Source organism: Pinus tabuliformis, chromosome 2_2, assembly GCF_031772625.1.
Source record: "Pinus tabuliformis cultivar Carrire ecotype Pingquan chromosome 2_2, CPIR1, whole genome shotgun sequence".
NCBI lineage: Eukaryota > Viridiplantae > Streptophyta > Pinopsida > Pinales > Pinaceae > Pinus > Pinus tabuliformis.
Window position 1 is genome coordinate 1,014,573,977 of NC_142300.1, and position 27,704 is coordinate 1,014,601,680.

The 27,704-nt window shown below is 38.8% G+C and overlaps 1 protein-coding gene across 2 annotated transcripts in view; it reads right to left on the reverse strand.

The window, feature by feature from the left end:
- The window catches only part of LOC149196814 (uncharacterized), a 211,818-nt gene that overhangs the window by 21,258 nt on the left and 162,856 nt on the right, over positions 1 to 27,704 (reverse strand). For both annotated transcript variants that reach the window (XM_089405656.1, XM_089405657.1), the window contains one exon: positions 8,246 to 8,317. In XM_089405656.1, the coding sequence (XP_089261782.1) occupies positions 8,246 to 8,317 (72 nt within the window). The remainder of the gene's footprint in view (positions 1 to 8,245; positions 8,318 to 27,704) is intronic.

Here is a 27,704-nt window from a genome sequence, read left to right on the forward strand (position 1 = left end):
AATGGAAAACCCTAAACATCCAAAAACCTAACCCTAGGAGATGAAGCGCCAAAACCGTGAGCCCCGTTTGGGTAAATTGGTACATCAACTTCCTGGGGTCATATTTTTGGCATAAGATCACAAATGGCTATCATAATACCTCGTTTCAAAGATCTTGAAGAGAAGGTTGAAAACAAATAGGCAAGCCAGTGTGGAATGTTTTCAGTCTCTCCGTTTTCCCTAAAAACGTCGTTTAGGGCCTCAAAACAGCTCCAGAAGTTCAGGACCCGAAAAAACTACCAAAAATAGTAAACTGTGCTACAATTAAGGAAACCGAAAAACTGAAAGAGACAGTGTTGGGGGTCCAAGTTGAATAGGCAGGTGGCCACCAATATCCACCTGGATCAACCATCCCATGTCATTCAGACTAATACAACACTCGAAATACATCTAGTTTAGATAGAGTCAGCAATTTCACGCATCAGGTGGTTCAATGAGCCAATCAGATGGATTCTTCAAATCAACAAAGACTCGCAACTTCTTTAAAAAAAGTTCTTTAAACAAATATCCATGGACTCACGGTCCATTAAGCCATAACCTCATCAAATATTTCATCGAGCTTGTGCCATACTTTCGATCTTACAATTCGCCAATCAACTTTGTCTTACACTGAACAAAGAGGACTTCAGTCCTTGTCAGAAACATATCATCAATACATAGCAGAAAAAGCCACAGGCTCATTTTTCAACACATTCAGATTAGCATTATTCTTAAAAACTTCTAGCCATCTTCGTCATGGAAATCACATACATTAAAACATGCTTCAATTTGGTTGATCTTGTCTGCCCCCTTAGAGTCCAAGGCTCATCCAATCACGAGTCTTCTAGTCACTTTGTTCTTCCATCTCTCTTCATCTGTTGCCAATGCCACAGCCCTAGCAGTATTCATTATGTGCCTGCAATCCTCAATAAGAGGTTATGGAAGAACAAACACAGCTAAACAAGATAAACAGAGACAAAAGACTCATAATAAAACAATAATAGAAACGATCAAGAAGGTACTTATCTCCTAAGCGTGTGTCAACTCCCTCTTGACCTTGACTAACTGCTCTATCTCTCCACAAGGTCAAAGCACAATGTTGGCAAGACCAATGACTGATAGACACCATCATCATTGTCTGTCTCTCAAGGCACATACCCCACCTAGGGGTTCACAGGGTATGTCCTTTTAGGACAATTCCTATCTTGGAATAACACGTCCTCAAGGAATTTCCTCTTCAACTACTCTTACCTATTGGATGCACTACCACATCCCCAAAGAGTATTGGAATCAATCTCAGATGCTTACCCAATCCTCCATTCTTTCTTCACAATATAAAGACAAGAATGGTGTGTCTATCTCTCCCTTTCAACTGGGGAATATGCTCATTCCTATACAAGGAATACACCCAAGCTCCCTCTTACCCAGGAACTTGTCCAAGCTCCCTCTTACCTAGGAACTTCTTACCAACATCAACGATCTGCTCTTTGGTGGAGATCATGGTATTGTCAACTACTTGTAAGGCTCCTTCTTTCGATGTCATGAATTTCATCTTCTTCATTATGGAGCCTTCATCTTTTAGATTTTCTTTGTAGGGCATCGGCCATCCATCACTTTCTTTTCAATGAACCATAGTGTTGAATCAATTGTCATGTCATCCTTCTTTGCATCGGAAAGTGACCTTCTACTCCACATCTGACTTTTCTTCACATGACTACCTCTTCTAACTCATGTTTCTTTCAGGATCATCCATCCATTCTCATCAGTACTAGTTGTAAGTGACATCTACAACTCTCTTCAGGTCGCCCTGTTTCAACCCAACCAGATGTTGTTAAAAAATAAAAAAAAAAGAACATTAAATCAAAGTTACCTTTTATGATGGCCTTTCATCATGACATCTGTGTCTTGCAACATCAACATCCTGCACATTTGTAAACACATCTCCAAGACTTTCAATGTCAAGGGTTTTCTTCCTTCACAGACTTTATCAAAGGTCATCATACGTTCTCTATGGAGATGTCATAGTTAATTCTTCTAGTTATTGATGTTGATCACTTATATTATCGTATGTGACTTTAGTCGCATCTTCCACGAACTCTCCTTCCTTTCTTCACATATTGCTCCTTAGGAACTTCTATACATAGTTCCTTCATCTTGTCAACCACCTCATAATCCATATGAGGACATATTATGTTGAATTCATCTTATCAATATGTGAACTAGTTCAAGGTATATGCCTTCATGCATCTTTCTAAAGGAAGAGATCATTCTTTTTCAATCATGCTCCATGAGAAAGAGAATTCAACCACGTTATCTGCAACTATATGATGACATGACTTAATCTATCAAATACATACATACCTCTTTTCTCCTTTTGGTCATCTAGACTTCCATCAACGACTTCTTTTCCTTGCTTGAAAGTACTACAATCCTCTTGACATGTTGCACTCCTTTGTCACCACACGATCATCCTTCTAAACAATGGATCCCACACAAGGTGGATTATCAACGAGACATTTGCTTCTTCCAAGTAGAGGTGAATCTTCTAATGAAGATTCCAATGGAGGATCTTGATTATCCTCATCATGCAAATGCTCCTTCCTAATGATGATGATGTATGATGATATCCTTTATCATGCTAGATGACTTTCTTCCAACCATATATAATACGACTTATGCTTTCAATGAGGATACCATGAGCTACTTCCTTTCCATCATAATGGCTGCTACAACCATGTAGACTTCTACTTCAGCTATCCTTTCAAACTTCTATAATGATGTCATGAGCTCTTTTCTACTTCAATTGAATGCTTCTAATATGATGCACCCTATCATACTTACAATGCTTCTTATCCTAACAATCATCGTAGAGGTTTTTTCACCTCCTAATTCTCCTTGCTATGTACCTTGGAGATTTTAATAGTGAAGATCTATCCCTTCTTGGATTTCTTCTCATCAGGTTCTTCTACTTCTTTGGTGATATGGGCTTCATTCCCTTCTTTTCTTTTCTTCTCGTCCTTCTAGAGTTTAGGACAATCTCTCTTGAAATGCCCATATTCCTAACATCCATATCATTGGATCTTTGACATATCGGTCTTCTTGTTTTTTCTTAGGACCAAACTTTCCAAATTTTCCTTTTCTCTTGGCCATGGTAGCAAACGCTTGAACCTGCTCATTTGACCCAACATCGCTCTTTGCTTTCAACCTAGTTTCTTCAATCTTGCATAATGACAGAGTTCCCTGAATGGGGTGGCTTCCTTCTTTCGACAGATACTTGATACAAAGTTGCCCCATTCATCAGGTAGTGCAATGAGCACCACGGTGGTCATTTCTTTGTTGGACATTATTTCCCCCAACTCCTGTAGTTGGTCTCTTATTTGTGACACTCTCATAAGATATGAGGTTATCCCTTCTTCCTTTGATACCTTCATCTTGTATAGTTCGGTTCTCAAAGATATAACTTCTCCTGCAGTGCTTACAGAGAACAATTCTACCAACTTATCATAGATTTCTTTTGAATTCTCCAACTTTGCTACATAAGGGATGAGGGAATCCTTGATTGATTCTATAAGGATTCTTTGAGCCCTTATTTCTCCTTTCATATATTTTGATAAAGCTTGAGCTTCTTCTTGTGATGGTTTGGCAATTGAACCCTTAACATGCCCAATAACTTCATTTTCTATGAGGATCAAATCTATCCTCTTCTTCCATGCAAGGAAATTTGATGACCCAACCAGTTTGTTGCTCTCCTTGCAGAATGAAGTCATTTTGATAATAGATTCAGACATAGATATAAGGATACTTACTTGTCAAGTGAAGATGCTCCTTTAATGATGATATCTTCAACTTGATGATGTTAATAATAGAAGATGTCTTCCTTCAAGTATGCTTTGAAAGGTGATCCTTTCTTCAATGAGAGGGAGATCACTTTGATTTCCTTGATGTTGATGATGGAAATTCCCTTGGATGTAGAGACTTCAAGATGCTTCAATGTGTAGTCCTTATTTGAGTGGAGGTAGGGTCCTTGAGGTCTTATTTTCCTTGTGATGATGATTGTGAGCTTCCCAAGAATGCTTCAAGTGTAGAACCCTTCTTTGAATGAGCTAGGGTTTTGAGGTCTTCTTTGATACTCCTTAGTTTCTTCCTTCAAGATACGGAGTGGGTTAGTCCTTCTTGACGATTTCCTTGTGCTCGGCTCTTATGTATCCTTCTTGACAGTTCGATGTCCTCTTTGATGTCTTGACCTTTCTTGATACTTCTTTTGATGGTCCTTCTACAAGCTACCTTCCCTTGTCTTGTCACCTAATCTCTAATACCATGTTGAGAAATCTAGGGCAGCTAGATTAAGTGATTTCTCTTACTTTGATAACTGCTTGTGATGTGTTTTTACTTAAATTGATCAGCTTCTTCTTTTACTTTATTATAATTAGAGTTCTTATCATCAAACAGCTACCAAATAATAAAGAACAATGAGACAAGAGGACACAAGATATAGGCAATCATCCATGGCCAAAACCTCTCTTTTTTAGAGGAAAACCCACAAGAACTATTCTCTTCTTATAGAACTTCAAATGACGAATTCCAAGACCTTGACCCTTGACCAAAACCCCTCCAAGACCAAGTCCAACATCTTCTTGATGAGCCTTTTCTTCCACAAAGTCAACTTCAATCAAACTGACCTTCCAACAGTTGCTTGCTTCCTCTTTGACTTTAATTTCAGACTTGAACTTTTTTACTGTGATTCTCAACCCTCTTGCAGCAACCCTAACTCGCACATGTGACAGGAATATGGTAGAAATGGTCTCTTTTCTCCTTCACTTGGGCAACAGTTCCTTCTTCAATAATTTGACTTGTATACTAGAGTGAAATTACCCCAAAACTTAACTTCATGTAGGGATTGTAATTCGGTCTTGCTGCAACTAGACGGATGCCCTAATTTTCTATTCACACGTGTGAAACCTTCAACCCAAATACATTCAAAAACTTAGATTCTTTCTTCTTTGAATCTTCTTCTTCTTCATTGGATTTGGGTCTTCTTATCTTCTCTTTATTGAACTTGTGTGTGCTTTATGGATGCCTTCAAAAGTGGTCGAATAGCCTCTTATATATAGGCTTCTTGTCCTAGCTTGTAGGCCAACTTGACACTTGAAAATACTAACTTGTCTTGGAGCATTATGACAAGGTCTTCGAGGGTCTTTGACTCTATCTTGACTCAAATAATTTTTTCTTTACAATATGTAACATGCCCAAAAGGATCTTCCATCCATAACAATGACTCTTATCACTTGTAGACTCAATGACAAGCCCTAGAAGCACTCAATGGGTGCTTGACGTATAAATCAAATAACCTTGAGCATGAAATCCATGCCTCAAGAATAACAATAATAATTTTATTCTTATCTTTACATCAAATACATAAAATCATGATTACATATGTCATTATGAAGATAGAACCTAGTTAAATATTTCAACACAAACTAGGCAATCTAGCAACCCTTTGAGAGAACACAGGCTTACCCTTGTCCATATCAGAGCCACAGTCTCTTAGATCAATCTTACAACCATTGAATACTTGAGATTGACCTCTGCTACAGCTTTAGCATTAGATATGACCGTTGGCTTACTCTAGCTGACCCTCGGCCCTTTAGATTTGAAACATGGCTCACCTAATCTAGCAATGTTTGGCCAGCCACCATACTAGACCTCCTCACCACCATGCAGCCTTTTCTAACCCACAACAACCTATTAATATTTGCCTTGGGCCTCCCAAATCTACCTTCCACGAGTCTGTGGTCAACCTACCAGCATGCAACCCTTCTCTCCCTTCTACGTATAGTTCTAAGGGGCCTCAGCCCCTTTCCAGCTGCCTTAGAAACCTTGCCGTCTACCTACAACAAGAAAACTAGGGCTTTGGCCCTTCAATACTCATAACACACCTTGGTTAGGTTTCCAACCTCCTCGACCTTGTCTTAGCAGACTTCGGTTGCTCTCATTACCTCTTCACATTCTTTAGGGCATGTGGCCTTTCTCTAGGAATGATCTTGGCCTTCATGAGGAGAACTTGGCCCTCCTAGGGCTCTCTTAGCAGAAGAGAGTTCACATCCCTCTTGCACACGATATGACATGAGCCTCTTCTTAGGCTCCTTTTATACTTTTCCTTGGGTCACTTAGGAAACCCTCTAGTTCTAGGGTTTTAGCCTCTTTGACCCATAAAATAAATAATTATCTCTTTCCGTCCTAAACCCACATCTTGGGTCCAAAGCCCCTCTTTTGGGTAAATTTCCAAACAAACTTCTTTTTGGGGGGTTTTCCCTTCTCGGAAATACCTTCCAAGCTACCCAAAATCTAGCAGGTCGCACCCCTTCATGGGGCCCAACTTGACAATTTGAAGCCTACATGAAGCCCAAAAATAGAAATTTTATTTTAATTTCCATAATTTTTCTAGGCTGACTTAGGAGGCCTCTTGGCATGCGAGAGCACCTCCCGATGCTACACAAAAATCAACATTTCTTTCATTGTGTCCATGATATGCTTTTTCATTCTTTTAGCTAGATCAACCTCCAGAGCAATAGTTTTTCAGCCCTACTCAAGGAATGTGAACATATGGATGCCCAATCTCGAAGAACCAATGACAAATTGAACTTGAACAATAGATGTGATATTTGGGGCTTGTAATGTGTAATGGAAAGCGACAAGTATGGTATGAGGGCAATGAACATGCTATTTCAATCATGGCTTTCCAAGTAGTGCCCCTCCTATAAGTTATAACCCTGAGGCCTCAACGGAGGTCCCACTAGACTAGGGCTAAAGATTAACGCCCCTGGTAAGGTGAGAGAACAAAATTACAGTCAAGATCTGTTAATCTTTCCGATCACCCTATTCTCCATGCTAAATGCCCAAATCAAACAAGTATAAAGCTATAAGCACCCAATTGCAAAATTATCTAAGTACCTTTTGAATAGCAGCCCACCTTCATCCAAGTGGAAATGTCGGATGGTGAGAGACACATGGCTTATGCAAAGAGTGGAGGCACAGAGCATATCATCATCAAATAGTAGCAGGGGCTGTTGGCTAGCTGGCTTTCCGACTAGCCGTCAAATGTAGGAGAAAGGTTCTCCTATGGGGTTACCCATTTTGGTGGATAACAGATCCCCCACAGCTTTTCAAAGCTTTTGCGGGCACAAAACACAACTTGTTTGGGCCAAACTGCAGGTCTTTCTGGCCAAAATCTGACAGAAATGTTGGTCTGTGTTTCGGTTATGCATTTCAAAATCCCAAAACTCCCCCAAAGCATTTTGATACATTCTGACTGTTTTGAAATGTGTTTCTGAAATTTAATGCATTTCTGGCTCAAAAACATCAAGCGGTTTGGGGTTTTGTTTCCTGCAACTTATGTACGGATGAGGATAAACATAGACTTTCAATCCAAGATTGCTTACCAGGTACTATATTATGAAGTTAGCTTGTGAACCAGAATCGAAAAGTGCAGCCACCTTGTTCTTCCTGAAATAAATCTTAACATGGAAAAGTTTGATCATACCCTTCTCTTCCTTGTGCTGAAGACTAATCATGTTAACTGCCCCTTTGCACTGTATTATAAACGATATTTTCATCTACATCTCAGTTGCACTATATCTGGGATGCTGGTAATGAGAGACTATGCTCATATATGTATCAAAATCCACTATTCAAGTATGAATCAAGTATAGCTTCTTCTCTTATTATATCGTGGCTTCCATTTATGGTATATGTACTTGCATGGCTTTCCTGATAGAAATTCAGTAAACTCTACTGATAGATTGATCATTAAGGTCTCCAGTCCATGAGAAGCATATTTTGGTATGGTTATCTAATCAAGAAATATATGGTTCAGAATCCAGATATTATGTATTTCCAGAGTAGATAAACATGTTAGTGGAAACAATACAACGTTTGTTAAACATTTTATTTAGCATGTTCCTTTCGTAAGATAAATCTATGTACACATTTGATGTGAAATGTGCATATTTGAACAGCAACATCCCCCATCTTTCCCTCCCCCTGTTACCATGGTGATCCAAGAAACCCACAGGATTATTATAAATCACTGCCAGCATCCATATCACTGCCTGTTTTTATTTCGAAGCAAAACTGAAGTAAATAGGGAGACATTTGCACAAACACAGAAAAAGATGCACAAAAAAATAAGAGGGTCTTAGAAGTGGGGTTGACAATATTTTGAACTAACATCTTAAACAGTTTGTGCCATAATCTGTAATACGGGCTCCAAAAAGATCCAGATGTGTCAAGCCAGTCAGACCTGCAAAACAACACGGGCATCACTGAAATTTAGTATAACCACCAACTTAGGTCTCAAAAACGTCCATGGATATCCATTCTATTTGAGAAACTATTATTTGTTGCATAAATCACAAAATAAATTTAAGTGTTTCAGGCCAGGCATATGCAAAGGAAGCTGACCACTTGAGATTGGTAAATGTCTAAAATATTGAAACTAACACCAACAGATGCCTTTGAAAGAAACACTCTTAAGCATATAACTGGGTATGCTAAATATACTTCTCAGAAATGATTTATTAGAAACTGCTGATCAATCTATTTAAATCCGAATTTAAAAATAAATTGCTGATGAAAAGGCCATGGCAGATAACGACTAAAAAGAGTAACCTCTTTCCTTGTATGGGTGACCAAGAAATAAAAAATGTTTAATATATGAATTCCAAGACTCCAACAAAATACCACATTTTAACGACAGCCTCACATACACCAATCATAAAACGTTCAAGAGAAATCTTACAGAGAATGTATAATGTCCATTTTGTTCAAGAAAAAAAGAGTACCTATATTATAATATGAAAACTAATGAAAAAATTCAGGTGCAGTAGTTATCTTCTGTCCTGCTGATCAACTACATTACTTCATTAAATAGCCTTCCATTACAAGCTATATATTAGAGGAACTATAACTGTGATTTCAGAATATTAAGCCTCCTGAACATTTTAAATAAACCAAACAGAAAGTCCAAAACTCAAACTCCAGGGTAGCTAGGATGATGCAGGAGCATCTTTCCATTTTATATATAGAGAGAGAGAAGTTCTAGAAATCCTAAATTATATTCCTAAATAAAAGTTCTAGAAATCCTAGATTATGTAAAATTCTCAAAAAAAAAATCCTCTAAACTTCCTACAAGTTTAGAGGAGAGGGATTATTTCTTAAATTACTGAGATCTTTTCTTCCTCCAGAATAAATAGGGATGTAATGCATATGTTGGAGCAAGGAAGGAAGGTCCCAAGCTTCATAATTAAATAAATGTTTGTTTGTGTGTAAATTTGTAATATGTGAGTTTGGTCTTAGTTGTGTTTTAATTCCTTTATTGCCATCAATTTTTGGTATAAGAGCAGAACAGTTAGATTTTTCTTTGTCATCGTTGAAAGGTGAATATTAACGTGTAGTGGAGATCAACGAAACTAAACCTTTTTATGACTCACAAGTTTCCCATTTCAATTTATAAAGAGATAAAAGAGGACTATTCCTACTTCACAATGCACATTATTTTAATGCAAGGATTTAACGGAACGATTTATGTGAAATTTTTTCAAAAGTCGGCATATGAGAGTGTAAAAGCAACAGTTATTTCTTATATTTAGGTTTTTGTAAAAAGGGATTATATTATTTTTTATCCCTTTTATAAAAAGAAAAAAGCTGTAATTAAAATAAAAAATAAAAAACTAATATATGTATATATATATATATAAGGAGCTAAATATTTGCAAGATAAATCATTCAAAAGATGGCACATAGAGCCCGAGGAGCCAAAGGAGAGAACAGGCCAAGGAAGAGCAGCTGCAAACCAATATTACTTGAATTAAGAAGCATATGAACAAAATTGGATGAAACAGAGACAGCACAAAGGAGAAGCGTCGACACCGGCAACATCAACATTCGAGAAGAGTCCTCAGAAGAAGAAGACGAAGCTGACGCTGAAGAAGAAACTCAAGAAGAAAGAATGATCAAGATAATTGCAAGATTGAGCACCAAACCAAGATTGGAAGTGCCTATGTATGAAAACAACTTAAATGTTGAAGAGTTGATCAATTGGATCAATGCCATGGATAAGTATTTCAACTATGAGAATGTAGCTTGTTGTCGCTCAATCTAGTAGGGGTCCTAGGAGAGGTTCCAAAGGGGCAACTGCTAGACCAAGTGGCAACAATGGGACAAAGACCCACTGCCACATCAGTCAATGTCCCTTGCTCTTTATGGAATTTCACCGATGGAAGGAGATGCGGTATAAGGGAAATCACTATGAATAGTATATCAATGAGGGAGAATGAGTGATTTTAAGAGCCCATTCATAGGGGAGACTCAGATGATAAGACTTACTTGCTCAAGAAACAAGGTGTATGGCTCTCCAAGAAAGGCTTGAAGAGAGTCCTAGACCTAGGGATTAGGGACATTTCTTGATATAAGATGCCCTAAACCTAAGAATCCTAATAGAATAGGGTTTCTAAGAAGATCCTTTTGAAATTGGAAGTGATAAGGGTGTGGGACCACCAAGAAGCCCAAGAGGACCCAAACAAGTTCAAAGGAACAAAGGAAACTTCAAACAAAGAGTCTTGACCAAGGGAGGGAATAGAAAAGGATCAAAGGAATTAAATTTGACTTGAGTTTTCGATATAATGATCTTTGATGAAGCCACTAACCAATCAAACCTAGGGCGAAGAAAAGAGTTGGAGCTAGGGCTTGGGATAATTCCAAATCTAGCCATGGGAATTCGTTCGAAATTTTTGAGGGCCTCAAGGACACCCTGGCACAATTGCTCCCCAACTCGCTCAACAAATGGATGGTTGCAATGGATTCGTATGATTTTGTAGGAGACAATAGGGTTAGGGCTTAGAAAAAGAGAGGAGGACGTGAAGAACATATTCGTTTAGGTGATCACCAAGGATAGGATCAATGCCTAGCCTATTGGGAGAATGCAATCAATGAGCTTTCAACCTTTGTAGTTCTTTTACTTAATCAAGGAGTTCCCCAGTGACTTCGTATAGCCCTAAAGACAGTAACTAGGTTACCAAAGAATTTTATACCACTTATTGTTGCAATTTGATGACTTATTAAGGCATTTATGGAGATAATGTGTTGAAGAATGTAACTACGTTCAGTCTTCATAAATGTAGTTGAGTCATTATGTAATGTACTTATGAAAAAGAATTTTATTATTATTACGATGACTTATTGAAGCATGGGTTTCATGCTTGGGTCATCATGTTTTAGCTCAAAGTCCCCATTGAGGACTTCTAGGATTTATTCCGAGCCATTAGATTCATTATCCATTTAAAGAGACCCTTCTTGGGCTTTTGAATCGTGTGAAAAGATTTTTTATCGAGTCAAATTAGGTATTGGACACCTCCACACCAAGTCGGCCTCAAACATGGCAATTCGACCTCACCTCAAGCCTATATATACAAGGAGATCAAAATCATTTGGTGCATTCACTCTCTCTCACACAAGTTCGATATCCAGAAGAAAGAGTTGGAAAAGTGCAAAGTAGGAAAGGAGGCTAAAAGGAGTGTGAAGTTGGGGAAAGAAGAAGGAAAAGAGAGAATCGAAATTTTAGGCTATCTCTCTCTCTCTCGTGTGGATTCATCTAGGAGATCAGTGTCTTTCTTGTCAAGTCAAAATTGTTGCTATTGTTGTTGCTACCATTGTTGAAATATGTAACTAAGTTCGGTCTTCATAAATGTATTTAGAGTCACAATGAAATGTACTTATCGAAAGAATGAAGAAAATATTATTATTATTATTATTATGACTTATTAAAGCATGGGTTTCATGCTTGGGTCATCATGTTTTAGGTCAAAGTCCACATTGAGGACTTCTGCATTTATTTTGAGTCATTAGAGTCATTGTCCATTAAAAGAGACCCTTATTGGGCTTTTGAATCATGTAAAAAGAATTATTTTTGAGTCAAAAATGAATTTAGTCTCCTCCACACCAAGTCAGCCTTAAGAAGGGTAATTAGACCTCACTGGAAGGCTATATATACAAGCCAGTTCGAATTCATTTGGAGGAATTCACTCTCACACACAGTTCGATATCTGAAGCTGGAAGCTGGGAAGTGCGAAGTTGGAAAAGGGTTGGAAGGAGAGTTGGAAAGGAGTGCGAGTTTTTGGAGGAAGATAGAAGACACCAAGATCAAAATTTTGGGCCAACTCTCTCTCACTTCTGAGGTGTATCAAGGGAGATCGAAGTTTTCTTAGTCTAGTCGAAGTTGTTGCTACCGTTGCTACTGGGTCGACGCTGCTACTGCATGTTGATGCTGCTAGGTCGAAGTTGCTTTTGAAGGGTTATCATCTGCAAGAAGGATTGAGGGTTGACTTGGTGTGGAGGAAATCTTTGTCTAGGTCAAAGAGTCTTGGATCATCTCGAGAAACTATTGAAGGAAGAATTGTTGAATGGGTTTTCCCCTAGATAGGGGTTTTTCCTTGGTGATACGCCTACATCTGTTGTCCTTGTGTTAGTGTTTTGGTAATTGCTTGATGAACTACAAGAAAAAATAAGAACATAAAGATAAAAGAATCACAAGTAATTATCTATACAAGAAAATCTTTCTACCTTTCTAATTTTCTAACATCATATCAGAGCTAAGGTGAAGGAGAAAAAAGGAAGTTTTGAGTATCTACTGAAAGAAATCTAAAGGATTGATCAAAAGATCATATAAGGAGCTCTTATAAGAGAAGAAGCTCACTATCTTCAAGGACAATGTCTAACACAATAAAGAGTGAGAACAAATTGGAAGGAGCATTAAACTACAGATCTTGGAAGAAGAGAATTGACCTCATTCTTGAAAAGTACAGGGTCTTGGATTTGGTCAAAGGAAAGGTGAAGAAACCTAACAAAGAATCCAGTGATGCAGACAAGGTGAAGTATAGAGAGTCAGAGATATTGGCCATGACACTGATGGTAGAAAGCATAAAGGACAATCTTGTCCCATACATTTGCAAAATAGACCATGCTCAAGCAATGTATGAAGCATTGTCAAAATTATTCACTATCAAAAACATTGGTCAAGTAGCAAGTTTGAAGAATGAGTAAAGGACTACAAAAATGACAAAGGATGATACTGTGGCTTCCTTCTTTGTGAGGATATCTAGAATTAGAGATGAACTTCAAGCCATAGATGAGATTGTACCGTAAAAGGAGCTAGTAATCACTACATTATTGGGATTGCCACCTACTTGGAGTTCTTTTGCTTCAAGTCTCAACAACTAGAAAGAAGCTCCTACCTTTGAGAAATTATGGAATGCTTGCACCCAAGAAGAAATGAGAATCTCATTAGTATCCAACAGTGAAGAGGAAAAGACCCGGATGCGGGTGCCACGCCAGGGGAGGATAGTACGCCACATGGTTTACATGGGCGGGCTCAAGCACAAACATAACCTTAAATGCTCTACGCCGCCCTGGTTGGCAAGCGTGAGAGCAATAGACCGAAGGGACGGCCATTTATGGATACAGATGAGCACCATACGCTGTGGCAGAGGCGAGTTATGGCTCACCAGAACCAATGCCAACCACTGCGGCATAAGACTGGAGAGGTTTGGGAATGTTTCTCTGTTCGAATTGTGGAGGTGGGACTCTGTGTGTCAAAGCTCAGAGAGCGAGCACGAAGACACCTTCTGGCTCTCGAAAACGGTGGAAGGGCAGCTACAGGAATTGCAGGCAGCTTGGATATCATGCCGCCAAGACAGAGGCCCTTCAGTCGCCGCGGCACAGGACGAGGCGGAACCTCACGCCCCCCTGTCAACCCGTCTTCAAATTGCTGCCGCTGTCTGTGCCACAGGGTGGAGGAAGCCAACCCCATCCAGACGCAGCAATTCATGGAAGCCGGGCCACAGGAACCAGGAGCTGCTCCGCTGCCGGCGTTTGGCTCAGCGATTTTCTCTTTCAGAAATGCCCAAGGTAATTCAAGCATTCAAGCTCATGTTTCAGTATTATTCATGGAAGAAGCGAAAGAAGAAGGGGGGGAGCAACCCAGTGCCCCAATGCATCATGCAGGAGGGGAGCAACCCAGTGCCCCAACTCATCCCGCAGAGAGTTCCAAGGCTGCTGAGGAGAAAGCAGGGGCACAATCAGAGCCAGGAGCTGTTCCACCAGCCTCTCAACCAGCATCCGCGAAGGGTAAAGCCAAGTATGACTGGGGACCCCCACCCGAAGGCGAATACTGGATCTATCCGGAAGATTCGGAGGAAGACTCAGATGAATAGTTGCTGGCTCAGCCAAACTCCAGTTCTCAGCTCGAACTCAGGTTTTTTTGTATGTTGTTTTCCCTATTGCCATTGCTTAATGTATGGCGTGAATCGTTTTGTTTGGTTTGACAATTCTGCCGTTCAGTTCGTGTCCCGTCCCCTGCGTGGGACTCTGATGAATTTCTTATAGTTCTCTCTTTTGCCCCTGCGTGGGAAAGTCTTTTTTGCTTTGTTTGGTTTCCAAAGCTCCTCTGCCTCTGCGTGGGTGCTTAGTTACAAGGAGAAGGCCCCTGCGCGGGTAATTGTCTTAATGAAGCTCTATGATCCAGGGTGCCACCCCAGGCCTCTGGCGACTTGTAATCCTGGATGTAATTGTTCGCTGTTGTTACTGTAAATAATAGAATTAGTGTAGTTTCAACGATAAAAAAAAAAACAGTGAAGAGGAAAAGGTTTCAAATGCATACTCTGCTTCTCACAAGAAAGGAAATTCCAAGAAGTCAAGAGGGCCAAGAAGGAAGGTCGATATGTCCAAGATAGAATGCTACCAATGCCACAAAATGGGTCACTATAGAAGTGATTGTCCTAACAATCCAAAGAACAAGAAAAGAAGCAAAGACCAAGCCAATGTTGTTGAAGAAGGATCTTCAAAGAAGAATAAGCCTGAAGAACTGGATTTAAGGGACCTACACTACTAAGTCCTTGGATCTAAGCTTTAGTTATTTCATTTTGATTTTTAGTGTTTGTAGGTTTAACATATTTTGGAAAAACATTTTTATTTGTTCTTAAGGTTATCGGTACCCCTCAAGGTTGTAGGGAACCCTCACCAACCTCCAAAGATAAGTATCTTATTACCTTTTTCGTGTTCAGTTTTCCTTATCTAGTTTTGTTTGCATTAAATACTAATCACATTTCTACTCATATTTTCCTTGTTTACGAAAAACTTGTTGAAGACTCCAGGAAGAAGGTCTCACAAGACAAAGCATTAGAATTACAAGGTTTGTTAAGAAACAAGAGGTATGTTTTGAACTACAAGTTTTTGCTCTCTTCATAGTATTCATTCTTGATAAACTATTACTAACATCACTGTGTCTAGCTTTCTTGTATCTTAAGATTCTTGATTAGGTGATTCATCATTAGATAAATTTGCCCTCCTCATATCTTTGATTACTCTTGTGGAACCCCAGTTTCAGGCCAGGTAGTAACTCGACCAAATCAATTCATTTTATTCCTTTAGGTTGGTCTTTATTATATACATGAGGGAGAGACTGTTCACTTATCCCCCGATGACTATTCATATTCTTTATTATTTATTTACATTACATTCACCCAATCCTGATGATTAGGTGTCAACATTCCCCCCCTTAATCTGAAGGGATGTTGGTGAGTCCAAGCATCATTCTGAATCGTTAAAGCTTTTCTCTTCCAAGCGCTTTGGTGAAGATGTCTGCAATTTTCTCATTAGTGGAACAATGACGGAGATGGATTGTTTTGGCCTCAACATGATGTCGAATCAGATGATATTTAGTATTGATGTGCTTCGTTCGATCATGGAACTTTGAGTTCTTGGCCAACTTTATTGCAGGGGTATTGTCAATCATGAGTGGGGTTGATTGTACTTGTTTTACTTTTACCTGCAAACTTCAAGAATTTTCCTGAGCCACACAATTTTTTTTGTTGCCTTAGCTGTTGCCACGTATTCTGCTTCTGTTGTGGAATCTGTTGGAACTGATTGTTTGCGTGATCTTCAGGAGACAGCTCCTGATCCAAGACTCATAGCATATCCTGAAGTAGATACCCCAATTTCTTTGTCTCCATCGAAGTCTGAATTAGAGTATCCAATCAAGTCGAAGTCGTCCACCTGTGTATATTTGATTTCAAGGTCTTGAGTTCCCTTCAAGTACCTTAGAACTTTTTTTGCAGCAGACTAATGTCCCTCACAAGGCTTTGGCATAAACCTGGAGAGGATTCCAATAGCAAACGAAATGTCTGGTTTGGTAGTAGTTAGGTAGTTGAGACTTCCTACAAGCTGTCTATACTTTGTTGCATCCTCAAATTCTTTTCCTTCAATAGATGTGAGCTTTAAGTTTTGTTCCATTGGAGTAGTGAGAGGATTGCATTCTGTCATGCTAAACCTGTTCAACAGATGTCCAATGTACTTCTTTTGAGAAAGAAATATGGACTTTGGATGTTGAGTTACTTCAATACCAAGATAGTAATGAACATAGCACAAATCAGTCATTTCAAAACTTTTCCCCAATTCCTTCTTTATGGATGCAATGTAGCTTTCATTGTTCCCTGTGATCAAAAGATCATCTACATATACCACAAGATATACCACTGTTTTACCAACTTTCTTGATAAATAAAGTTGCATCATTAAGATCATAATGTTTGAAATTGAATTTCAGAAAATGCTCAGTTAGTTTTTCATACCAGGGTCGCGGTGCTTGTTTGAGGCCATACAAGGATTTCACAAGTTTGCATACTTTATGTTCATGTCCTTTCACAGCAAATCCTTCAGGCTGGAACATAAAAACATTCTCTTTTAAATCTCCATTCAAGAAAGCGGTTTTTACATCCATTTTATGGACTTTCCAACTGTTCTAAGCTATTAGGGAAAAGACTGTCCGGATGGTAGCCCATTTTGCTGTGGGGGCAAAAGTATCCTCATAATCGACCCCTTCCCTCTGTGCAAAACCTTTTGCCATAAGCCTGGCTTTGCGCTTGTCAAGTGAGCCATCAACTTTATACTTGTTCTTGTAGACCCACTTGCAGCCAATTGGTTTGGTTCCTAATGGAGGATCAACCAGCTTCCAAGTGCCATTCTTTATGAGGGCATCATACTCCTTTTGCATCGCTCCTTTCCATTCATCATGAGAAGCAGCTTCTTTGAATGAAGTTGGTTCAAAATCTGTAGACAAATTCAATTCACAATCATAAGAAACATCCATATCAACAGGTGAATTAGAGTCATCTACATCACCTCCACTTTGCCGGTTTGAATTTCTAGTTCCTGTCTTTCCAACTTCATCAAGATGAACACTTTCAAGTGTCTTTATCAGCCACTTTGGGGGACCTTTCTCAGATGGTCCAGGCTACTCCGTTGATTGAGTTGGGACTGAATCAAGATTAAGTCTCCCAATTCTATCCATCACATCACTTAAAGCATCATCCGTTGTTGGAATCCCCCCTTCAAAATGTGGAATCTGATTATCAAATTCTTGAAATGATTTTGCATTTGCGAATCTATCCAAGCGATCAAGTTGCCGCTCAACAACATTGTCAGTTTTGGATGATTCAAGAAAAATTACATCTCTAGATACAACAAACTTTTTACTGACTTCATCATAGAGACAGTATGCTTTGGAGGTGTTTGAATACCCCAGAAAGATACACTTACAACTTCTTGCACCAAGTTTGTTTCTATGTACCTTTGGTATCAATGCATAACAGGTGGAACCAAAGACCCTGAAATGCTTTATCGAAGGAACATGCCCATACCACATTTCATATGGAGTCTTGTTTCTAATAGCATTAGATGGACATCTATTCTTTATATATGCAGCACATAGAACAGTATCAACCCAAAACATTATTTTTACATTTTTGAAGAAGAGCATGCAGCGTACCATATTTAAGATTGTCCTATTCATTCTTTCAGCTCCACCATTCTGTTGGGGATTATAAGGCACAGTTGTTTGATGTTTGATCCCATGTTGGCGCAGATAGTTTTCAAATTCATTTGATGTGTATTCTTTTCCATTATCAGTGTGAATAGACCCAATATGAGATTGTGCATCATTTTCAATCCATTTATGAAAGTTCTTGAATGTTTGAAAAGCATCAGATTTGTTCTTCAATAAATAAACCCAACACATTCTGGTGTAGTCATCAATAAATGTCATGATATATTTATTTCCATTTGCAGAAGGAACAGGCATTGGACCACATAAATCTGAATGAATGAGTTCAAGTTTTCTATGTGCTCTTGAATGTGAATCATGAAAAGGCTGTTTGCTATGCTTTCCTAGAATGCAAGCATCACATTGCTTAAATTTCCTAGGAATTGTAGGCAAACCAGCGACACCATTTTTCTTCAACAAGCGGAGGTTGTCATAGTTCAAATGTCCAAATCTAGCATGCCATAATAAACTTGATGGAAGTGTACCTTCTTCATAATGAGAATTGTATGAGAAATGTTGTGCACGAGCAGAGGTACCTTGCAGCGTGAGAAGCCTTTCTTCTTCTATTCCCCTCATGACAAGTGAGTAGTCAGATGCTTTTCTCACCTCAAGCTTGCCATCAAACATATGAATGGAGTGACCTTGCTGGCGGATGTGGACCAAAGACAACAAGTTTCTCTTCAGCTGTGGGAGATATAAAACATGATGTAGAAGAAAGTCTGGAAGACCAAGCAATTTAAGCCTGATTGTGCCAAGCCCTGATGGCTTGATTTTTGATTGGTCTGCAAAGTATACTGCTCCATCAACATTGTCAGTAAATTCTTCAAAAAAATCTTTTCTATGAGACATGTGGCAAGTTACTCTTGAATCAAGCAACCAAACATTTTTCCAAGAAGCAAGTGAAGCATTAAATAAATCTTCATTTACTCCAATATTACATTGTGCCACAACATAGTGAGCGGATTCAGGTGCTTTACCTTTGTCTGTATCATCAATTTTACCTTTGGGTTGATTTCTTTGCTACTCAATTTTGTCCCAAGGTAACTTGCATGTAGAGGCATCATGTGATCCATTTCTTTTGCAGCGTATGCAGTGCAAATCTGCCTTTTCTCCTTGAGAGTGTCTGCCCCCTGCCTCTGAAATATCTTCCTCTTCCTCTTTGACAACCTCTTCCTCTGGAAGAATCTTGAGAAAGATGCTTTTCTTTATGAGCAAGGCACACAGCCTCTTCAGAAGATTCAGGGGTTGTCTTCTTTCCAAAAGCTTTCTCTCTTTCAACAAATTTTTCACAAGAGAGTCAAAGGTAATGTCTTTAAGATTTCCATTTGCTTGCAATGACTCAAGATAATTGGAGTAAGTAGGATAAAGTGCCTTGATAAAAGCGATAAGAGGAATATCCAAATCAATTTTAGTGGCTTGGATATCATGCATTATAGACTTTACTTCAGATGCAAGAGTAAGAGGATCATTATTTTGCAATTCAAGAGTGAAGAGTTTAATCATGAGTTGAACAACTTCAAGTGCAGAATGTGAGTCATAGAGTTCTTTCAACTTTTGTAAGGCTTCGAAAGCAGTTGAAAATGGCATAATATGGCAACTCACCTCTTCACTTACAGATGTTTCAATTAATACATAGGCTTTGTTGTTCTTATTTTCCCAAATGGCAAGCTCTTTGTCTGAGGTAGGCTGTTCTGGCTGTTTGTCTTCGTCTCCAATGCACACTCCTTTCCACAACTCATTGAAAATGAGGGTGTGTTTTATCATCCGGGACCACTCAGGATAGTTCTCCTTGCCAATGAGAACTACTCCCACAATGGATATGATTGAATGCATTTTGTAACAAAAACTTATGCTGCAAAATTTTACTCCTAATGGGAAAAAATATACATCTGATATGATGGGACAACAAATTCAAATGTCAATTCGCATTCATCTGGACAGCGTTAAAATATAGAATATGGCAGCATTAAATAGCACATATATGGCAGCATTAAACAAGATCACTCCATTAACACATCGGAGAGTGTACATTCAATGTACAGCGCAAATACCAACAACTTCCCTCTCAGCTATTCTCACATAAAATTCGCCAGCAAGCATATCCTTTATGTCAATATTCCAGTCAATACTCATTTGAAACGTATCGAGGATCAACTCCAACGACAAAAACCCAATGCAGAGAGTACAAAAAAACCCGCAGAGTTTCAGCGTTCAAATAAGTATGGGACAACGCTCCACTAGACAGCGCATTCAACTGAGGTTTAACATGAGGCAGCACAGCAAAAATACAATGGAAGAATTCAGCATGGACCAAGGAGCAGCGTTAAGGTAATACACAAAAAATTGTTTATCAAAAGGTATCAACGTAATACAACGCTCCAACAGAGGTATATACCATACAACGTTCAGCGTTCAACAGACTTTGATGGCAGGAGCTCAAGTGTAGCAGCGTTAAACTTGGCTCTTGTATAAAAAGTATAAATGTATGTATGGGCAACGATAAATAAATGTAAATGGAGCAGTGTAAATGTAAATGGAGCAGCGTAAATGCAATACGGAGCAGTAAATGTAAATGGAGCAGCGTAAATGTTTAAATGAATATGGACAGCGCATACATAATAATGGAGCAGCGTTCAAATAAACCTGGAGCAGCGTTCAAATGAATAACACATTCAATGTGTATTCCTGCGTGGAGGCACCATACAGCGTTCAGCGTTCAAGGCAGAGAGCCCAGAGAAAATACCAGGTCAGGGGTGTCAGTTCTGAAATATGGGTAGAACAGGAAAATAGGCAGAAAATGGAGTTACAAAGGCAGGAATGCTAAAAATAGGACCTGCTCTGATACCATGTCAGACCAGGTAGTAACTCCACCAAATCAATTCATTTTATTCCTTCAGGTTGGTCTTTATTATATACATGAGGGAGAGACTGTTCACTTCATCTCTCGATGACTATTCATATTCTTTATTATTTATTTACATTACATTCACCCAATTCTGATGATTAGGTGTCAACACCCAGAAAGGTTCTTTGTGAAAACCCTAACTTAAAGGTATGTTGATGGTTATGTGTGACCCTAAACTACTTTGGGTTATTGTTGAAGTAAAAAGAAAATGTTTAATGATGTCATGTTTGGGGTTTTGGTATGGTTATGAAAACCCTAGCTTGTTAGGGTTGAATGGTAATGTTTGAAATCCTAAACCCTTTAAGTATTGGTAATTTTGGGTTTGCTATGTTTTGTATTGAAACCCTAGATCATTAGGGTTTGGTAGGTTGTATAAGCAAGACCCTTATAATGTCCTAGAAATGAAATCCTTGGTATATGTTTGTTTGTCCGATCCAAGCCTAGACTGATCAAGTTTGTTATATGTCTAACTTTTATTGATATTTGTGTCTTTGGGGAAGTCTTGTTAATTTTGGGTTTGCTATGTTTTGTATTGAAACCCTAGATCATTAGGGTTTGGTAGGTTGTATAAGCAAGACCCTTATAATGTCCTAGAAATGAAATCCTTGGTATATGTGTGTTTGTCTGATCCAAGCCTAGACTGATCAAGTTTGTTATATGTCTAACTTTTATTAATGTGTCTTTGGGTTTGACTAACTCATGTTATGATATGATTGTGCATGATGATGAAATCCTAGATGTATGAGTTGACCTAATTATTGATGGTCATGAGTCCTAGGGTTTGGAATTAAGCCCTAGTCAAAGTTTGATTCTCTAGGATGATAGTTTTTGTAAAGTCTAGGGTTTTGTAACTAAACCTAAGTGGAAGTTAAAATCTCTGATATATGATGACAGTGTGATATTCTAGGATTTATAAAAAGTTGATAAAATCTGAAATTGTATTGTGGTTGTTGAGATTTAGTAAAATCTAGGGTTTACAACAAACCCTAGTGGAAGCTAGTCATGTTGTTACTTTGAATTTGAGTTGTGATTGGTTTCTAAAAGCTCATGTATGAAGTCTAGGGTTTCACACTAAATCTTAGTAGGAAGTCTAACATATGAATTCTAAAGTTGTTAGATACGTTGTAAATCTATGTTTGTTTGAATTGCTTCTAGGGTTTGCAATATGATGTAGTAAGGTATGACATACCTCTGGAAGAAACATTGAAACCCTAGATGTAATGAAGGTTGTTATGAAATGCTCAAAGTCTTGATGATATAGTCTAGGGTTTATGACAAAAACCCTAGCAAGAAGTTGAAGAATATGTGTCTCTTGTTTGTAACTAAGTTTGAGTATTTAATGTCTAAAGTTGAATGCTTCCATGATTTTGATATGGTTAACTTCATGCCTCTATAGAATTGGTTATACTTGCTATATAGGTTGTGCAGGTACATAATCTTCAAGATGATGAAGATGTTCGTAAAGTAAAATTGATATAATAAGCATGATGTGAACGATGATGGACATGATAACGTTGATAAAGAAGGATGAAAGCCATAAAAGATTCTTCGATGTCGTAGAAAAGAAGTTGAGCCCTCCAAGTTAAGAGGGAGCTTGAATGAAAGAAATCTCCCAAAGTTAAGAGGGAGCTTGGATAATTGAGAGGGAGATCATACCATAGTCATGATAGACACCTTGAAAGAAGAAAAGTGGAGAATGTATTTTGAAGGGCTGCTGAAATGAGAAAAGTCAAATCTATGTAGAATATGTTGTTGCATGTAAAGTAGGAAAAGAAAATGTATGATTGAAGAATCTTCTGTCAATATTCATTTGAAAGTCCTACTGTGATAAATTGAGAAGCAACATCAATTGTCTGGAAGACCCCAGAGGTTTGTGTTTATTTATTTACATTTGAAAGTTTGTTACTAATTGGGGTTGTGTTTATACAGATAAATATCTCAGAGGGTTGATAACATGTTTTACATGCTTAGTGTTATCAAACATTTTGATTGGGAGAGATTTGTTGTTACCAATCTGTTTGATCGGGAAGGATTTGTTACCGATTGTAATAATCAGGAAAGTTGAGGCTTTGTGTGTAAGACACATTGTCTGGGAGGACATTTGGTCGGCACTGTTTGTTGATGTCTAGTTCCCAAAGTAGGGAGGGTGGCATTGGTCATGGAGCTCTGACTTCAGATACGCACCTAGATCCCTGGGTTGATGGTTAGTAAGTAAACCTGATGGTACCTAGAGAGGCTGAAAGCTTTATTCCATCTTAGTCCCACCTGGATAGATTGCCCTGGACAAGAATCTAGTCCATGGCATTGCAGTGCCTAAATTCTTGATGGTTCATGTGTTCTGAGATCTTCCTTGTACTTGTACTTGTGAATACCTCGTTTGTTAAGAGGGAGTGTTGAAATATGTAACTAAGTTCGGTCTTCATAAATGTATTTGAGTCACAATGAAATGTACTTATCAAAAGAATGAAGAAAATATTATTATTATTATTATTATTATTATTATGAATTATTAAAGCATGGGTTTCATGCTTGGGTCAACATGTTTTAGGCAGTGTTTTAAAACTCTGACTCCGGTTCGGAAACGATCGAGGGTCGGCTCCGACTCTGACTCCGACTCGGTATCGACTCGACCGGTTTGATTTCAATGACTCGGTCATTGCAAAAAATACATTAAATATTTATTTTTTATAAAAAAAACATGATTTTAAAGATTTTCATTCATGTTTCCAAACACAAAGCTTTAGAATATAGAGAGAAGACAGCATATGATCAAATTAGGCTCATGAATATATCCATTATATCAAAATGGCACCCAGTGCACTGTCTAATACATACATGATATAGAGATCAAAACAAAAAACACATAACCAAGGAGGCTCTAAATGGCCTCTACAACAAAAGTAAATTGTAAAACATCACTAGTCACTAGTCTACTAGCTACTGCTAGAGAAGCCAACATTATCTGGCTCAGACTTTGAATTAGAGTCAAACAGGGAAACCCATGGCTCCTCCTAATCATCATCTCCAACTGCAACTGTAGAAATGGTAGCACTAGCAAGTTGTGCAGCAGTTTCACGCTGAGATAGACGATATATGTGCTTTCGTCGTGGCTGAGTAGAGGAAGCCCCTGCAACTAGAGGACTTGGGGTTGAGCCTGAGGTTGGTACAAGTGGATCTGCATTCAACTGAACATTATGTTCAAGTGATGCCTCCATCTGTAAATCCAAATCAAGATCCTCATCAGAATCAAACTCTGTTGGATGACTCTCCACTACCCAATCTGATGTTGGATCAATATCTTCCAACACAATGGGATCTGAATCAGGTCTTTTATTCAGCAATTGGTTGCGTTTGAGTCGGAGGTTGTATTGGACATAGATTAGATCATTTAACCATTTTTTATCTAAACAGTTTATATTCTTCGTGTGAATCCTCTTAAATACAGACCAATTGTGCTCACACCCACGTTTGACTCAAAATACAAATTGCAAACTTCTGCAATTGAGGATAATGGCTACCAAAAGCCTCCCACCATTGTGCTGCAAAAAGCATAGTAGTGTAAGGAGTTAGTTCAACAAATTATATCCAACAATCAACTTTCAAATTATAAACAATTTAACATAATGAGAATTTGAAAATTGAAATTTTTGTTTACCTCACTTATCTGCTTCCCTTGCAATCTTTGCTAGGTTCTTGCCAAAGGTACCTATGGCTTTGCTAAAACAAGTGACCTGTTGGTGTATCTCCATCTGATCACTCTCCAATGGGATCATGCGATTAATGCACTTAATCAATCCATCTCTAACCTCCCCACCCAAAGCTCCTGCCTCCAGAGCTTTATAATGATACCTTAGGTTCAAAAAATACCCAGTTGCATGTATAGGGCGATGGAGTTGATTCTTCCATCTTTCATCAATGATTTGCCCAAATGGGCCCATACTTAGCCATTCTATCCTTGTCTGTCCTCTTTATTTTCTCCTTTGATTGATCCATAGCCTCATAAATGAAGCCCATAACCAATCTTTTCCCATCCACCAACTGCAACACCTTAACCAATGGCTCAGCAACCTTCACAATCTCTCTTGCCTTTTTCCAAAATATTTTTTCAATAACTTTCTTTTTCAAATCTTTGCCATCCTGTTTGTTAGACCGCTGGCTTTGATTCCATTCATCACTGGAAAACATCTTTTGCAAGTTTCTATGTTGGGAAAGCTTAGACTGCAATGTCAAAAAATGAGTTGCAAATCTAGTGATGGCAGGCCTAATAATATCTCTACCCCCTGTGTCAGAAACATTGAGAGGGGGGTGTATCCGTATTTCTTTTCAATTGTTACTTTTACTAGTTAAATAAATTATATTTAGAACACAAAATAAGCAAAAGGAATAAATGCTTTTATTAATATAATCTTTATAATGAATCAAGTACAATATATAGGGCTCCAACCCTTGATGAGGCTCCAACTTGTTGTCAAACACCAACTTGGTCTTTTGTGAGGCTCCAACCTCTAAGGAACCGACCCTATCTTCTCAAGACACCGACCTTGCATTTAGAGGCTCCAACCCCTAGGGCACCAACCCTTCTTTGGTACAAGCTCCGACCTGGTTCTTTAAGGACATCAATCCTCTAAGGCTCCAACCCTATCCTTCAAGGCACCTACCTTGTTTGTTTGAGGCTCCGACCTTCAAGGCACCAACCCTCTGGGCTCCAACCCAATGCTATACTTTGTCTAGATATGTTTTATAGCAATTCACAGCTCCCAAAATCTTCTTCAACAATGCCTTCACTTAGTCTCCACATTACTTTAACAATGGAAACCTTGTCTTACCATGAAAGTGTCGCCATTATTCTTCATATTTACCCAACCACTTTCTCCAAGGTCACTTCATGATGATTAATGCATCATGGTCTCCAAGATTAACTCTAAGGACAACTAGGGCTTCTCAACAATGTGTCTTCAATAAGCTGCACTAAGCCTCAAAAGTCTGCACCAAATAATTCTCTGTTTCGAGCCTTTGTTCTCACTATTGCGGTTACTGCTTCAGGAGTGACTGCTTCAGAGAAATGACTGTCGTGGCTTTATATTGTGCATTCACTTAAAAACAACCCTATTCATACTTAGATAATCTTTTGAACTGTCATCTGAATCACTGTCAAACACAAGTCCGAGCTGTATGAATGATCCTATGCACAGTCAGTCTCGGCTTTCTTTGTTCTTCAACTCTATTTAATGTTCCTGTGTATTTCTCCTTCGATCGACCTTCGGGTTCCTTCTTTCCTGCTCGACCTTCGGCTTCCTCTGTTCCTTCAAGTTCACGAGTTGTGAACTTTTTCTTCTACTCTGTAATCGATGCCCGAGATCCACACTTGAAGTGAAGCGTTTTAACTCGTTTTTATACGAGTTTCACCAATGACCGAAAGACACGTTTATTGGAAGGGAGGCCGACTTGTATATTAAAATATATATCAGAGGTCCTTTCATCCAATTATATCATAGACTTGTTTATTCACGGAAACCACATAGGAGAGGCTATACCCACATTATAATAGATGTCTGGCGGTCCCCACATGCCACGTCACTGCTTTGATCACAATCACAACTTTATGAAACTCCCGCAATCGCAACTTTGGAGGTCTGCACATAACATATCCGATCCCCTACTACCAACGGAGCAGATGCGATATTATATCAAACTCATTTTGATAAATCGTCGGGTCCACACCTCTATCGCAATCGGCGGCCCGTCGGGTCCATAATTCTACTGCAATCAGCGGTTTGACCATGACAAGGCTTTAAATCTCGCGATGTAGCGGATGCGATATTTCAATAGAGTTGTTACCATAAATTGTTTTGGCTTCGTATTACATATCGCAATCGGCGGATTTGACATGACATTCCTTTTAAGACTTGCGGTACATGACTTTTGACGAGGCGGATGCGATATTACATTAAGGTGTATTATAATGGTGCCGCGGGTCAGCAACGATATCGCAATCGACGTTTTTTGAATGTAACAGGCCTTCATAACTTGCGAAGGTTCCGATACGGCATATGCGATATAACAATAGGGCGTATTGCAATGGAACCACCGGGTCCGTAATACATATCGCATCAAGGAATTCGAGTGGTATCACATAATAAAGTCGCTGATAAAGCCGTCGATATAATTCCTCCGATAACACTGTTAACTCCTGTGACTTCCAATAACTTGCTTCCAAAGAACGCTTCCGATAGCTCTTCTTTGACTCTTTGGCTTTCCTCTGGCTTCTCTGTGATTTCCGATGGTTACTCTTGCTTCGATATGTTTCTCTTGCTCTAATATGCTTCTCTTGCTCTGATTTTGACTTCCAATGGCGTCCCTAATGGCTCTCCTCCTTGGCTTCTTGCTCGTATTACTTCACGGATTTGCTCTGCTTCTCCTTGGCTTCATATCATCATTTCGTATCCCAGAATATTGCCATATTGACATCAATGACAATCTAGATCAACAATCTCCCCCTTTTTCGTTGATGGCAATATTCTTCTTCTCTCCCCCTTTGCCATCAATGGCAAAGGAGTGCACAAGGACTCCCCCTATCAAACTGCTCCCCCTGTCAAGTTGCTTCTCTTCTACATGCATAGTAGAACTTCATGGGTATGTTACTCCCCCTATCATGGTGCTTTTCATTTTGCTCAAGATAGAAAGATTGTTGCCAAATCATCAGCTAGCACATTATCCCTTCTTCATGTCTCAAAACTTCTTCAGCATGGCTTCAACAATGCTTAAAGATGCTCCACTTCAATGCTTCCAAACAGATTCCAAATAGTCATACACCAAATGTCCAAGTCCAAGTTTTTTATGCTTCTACACCATA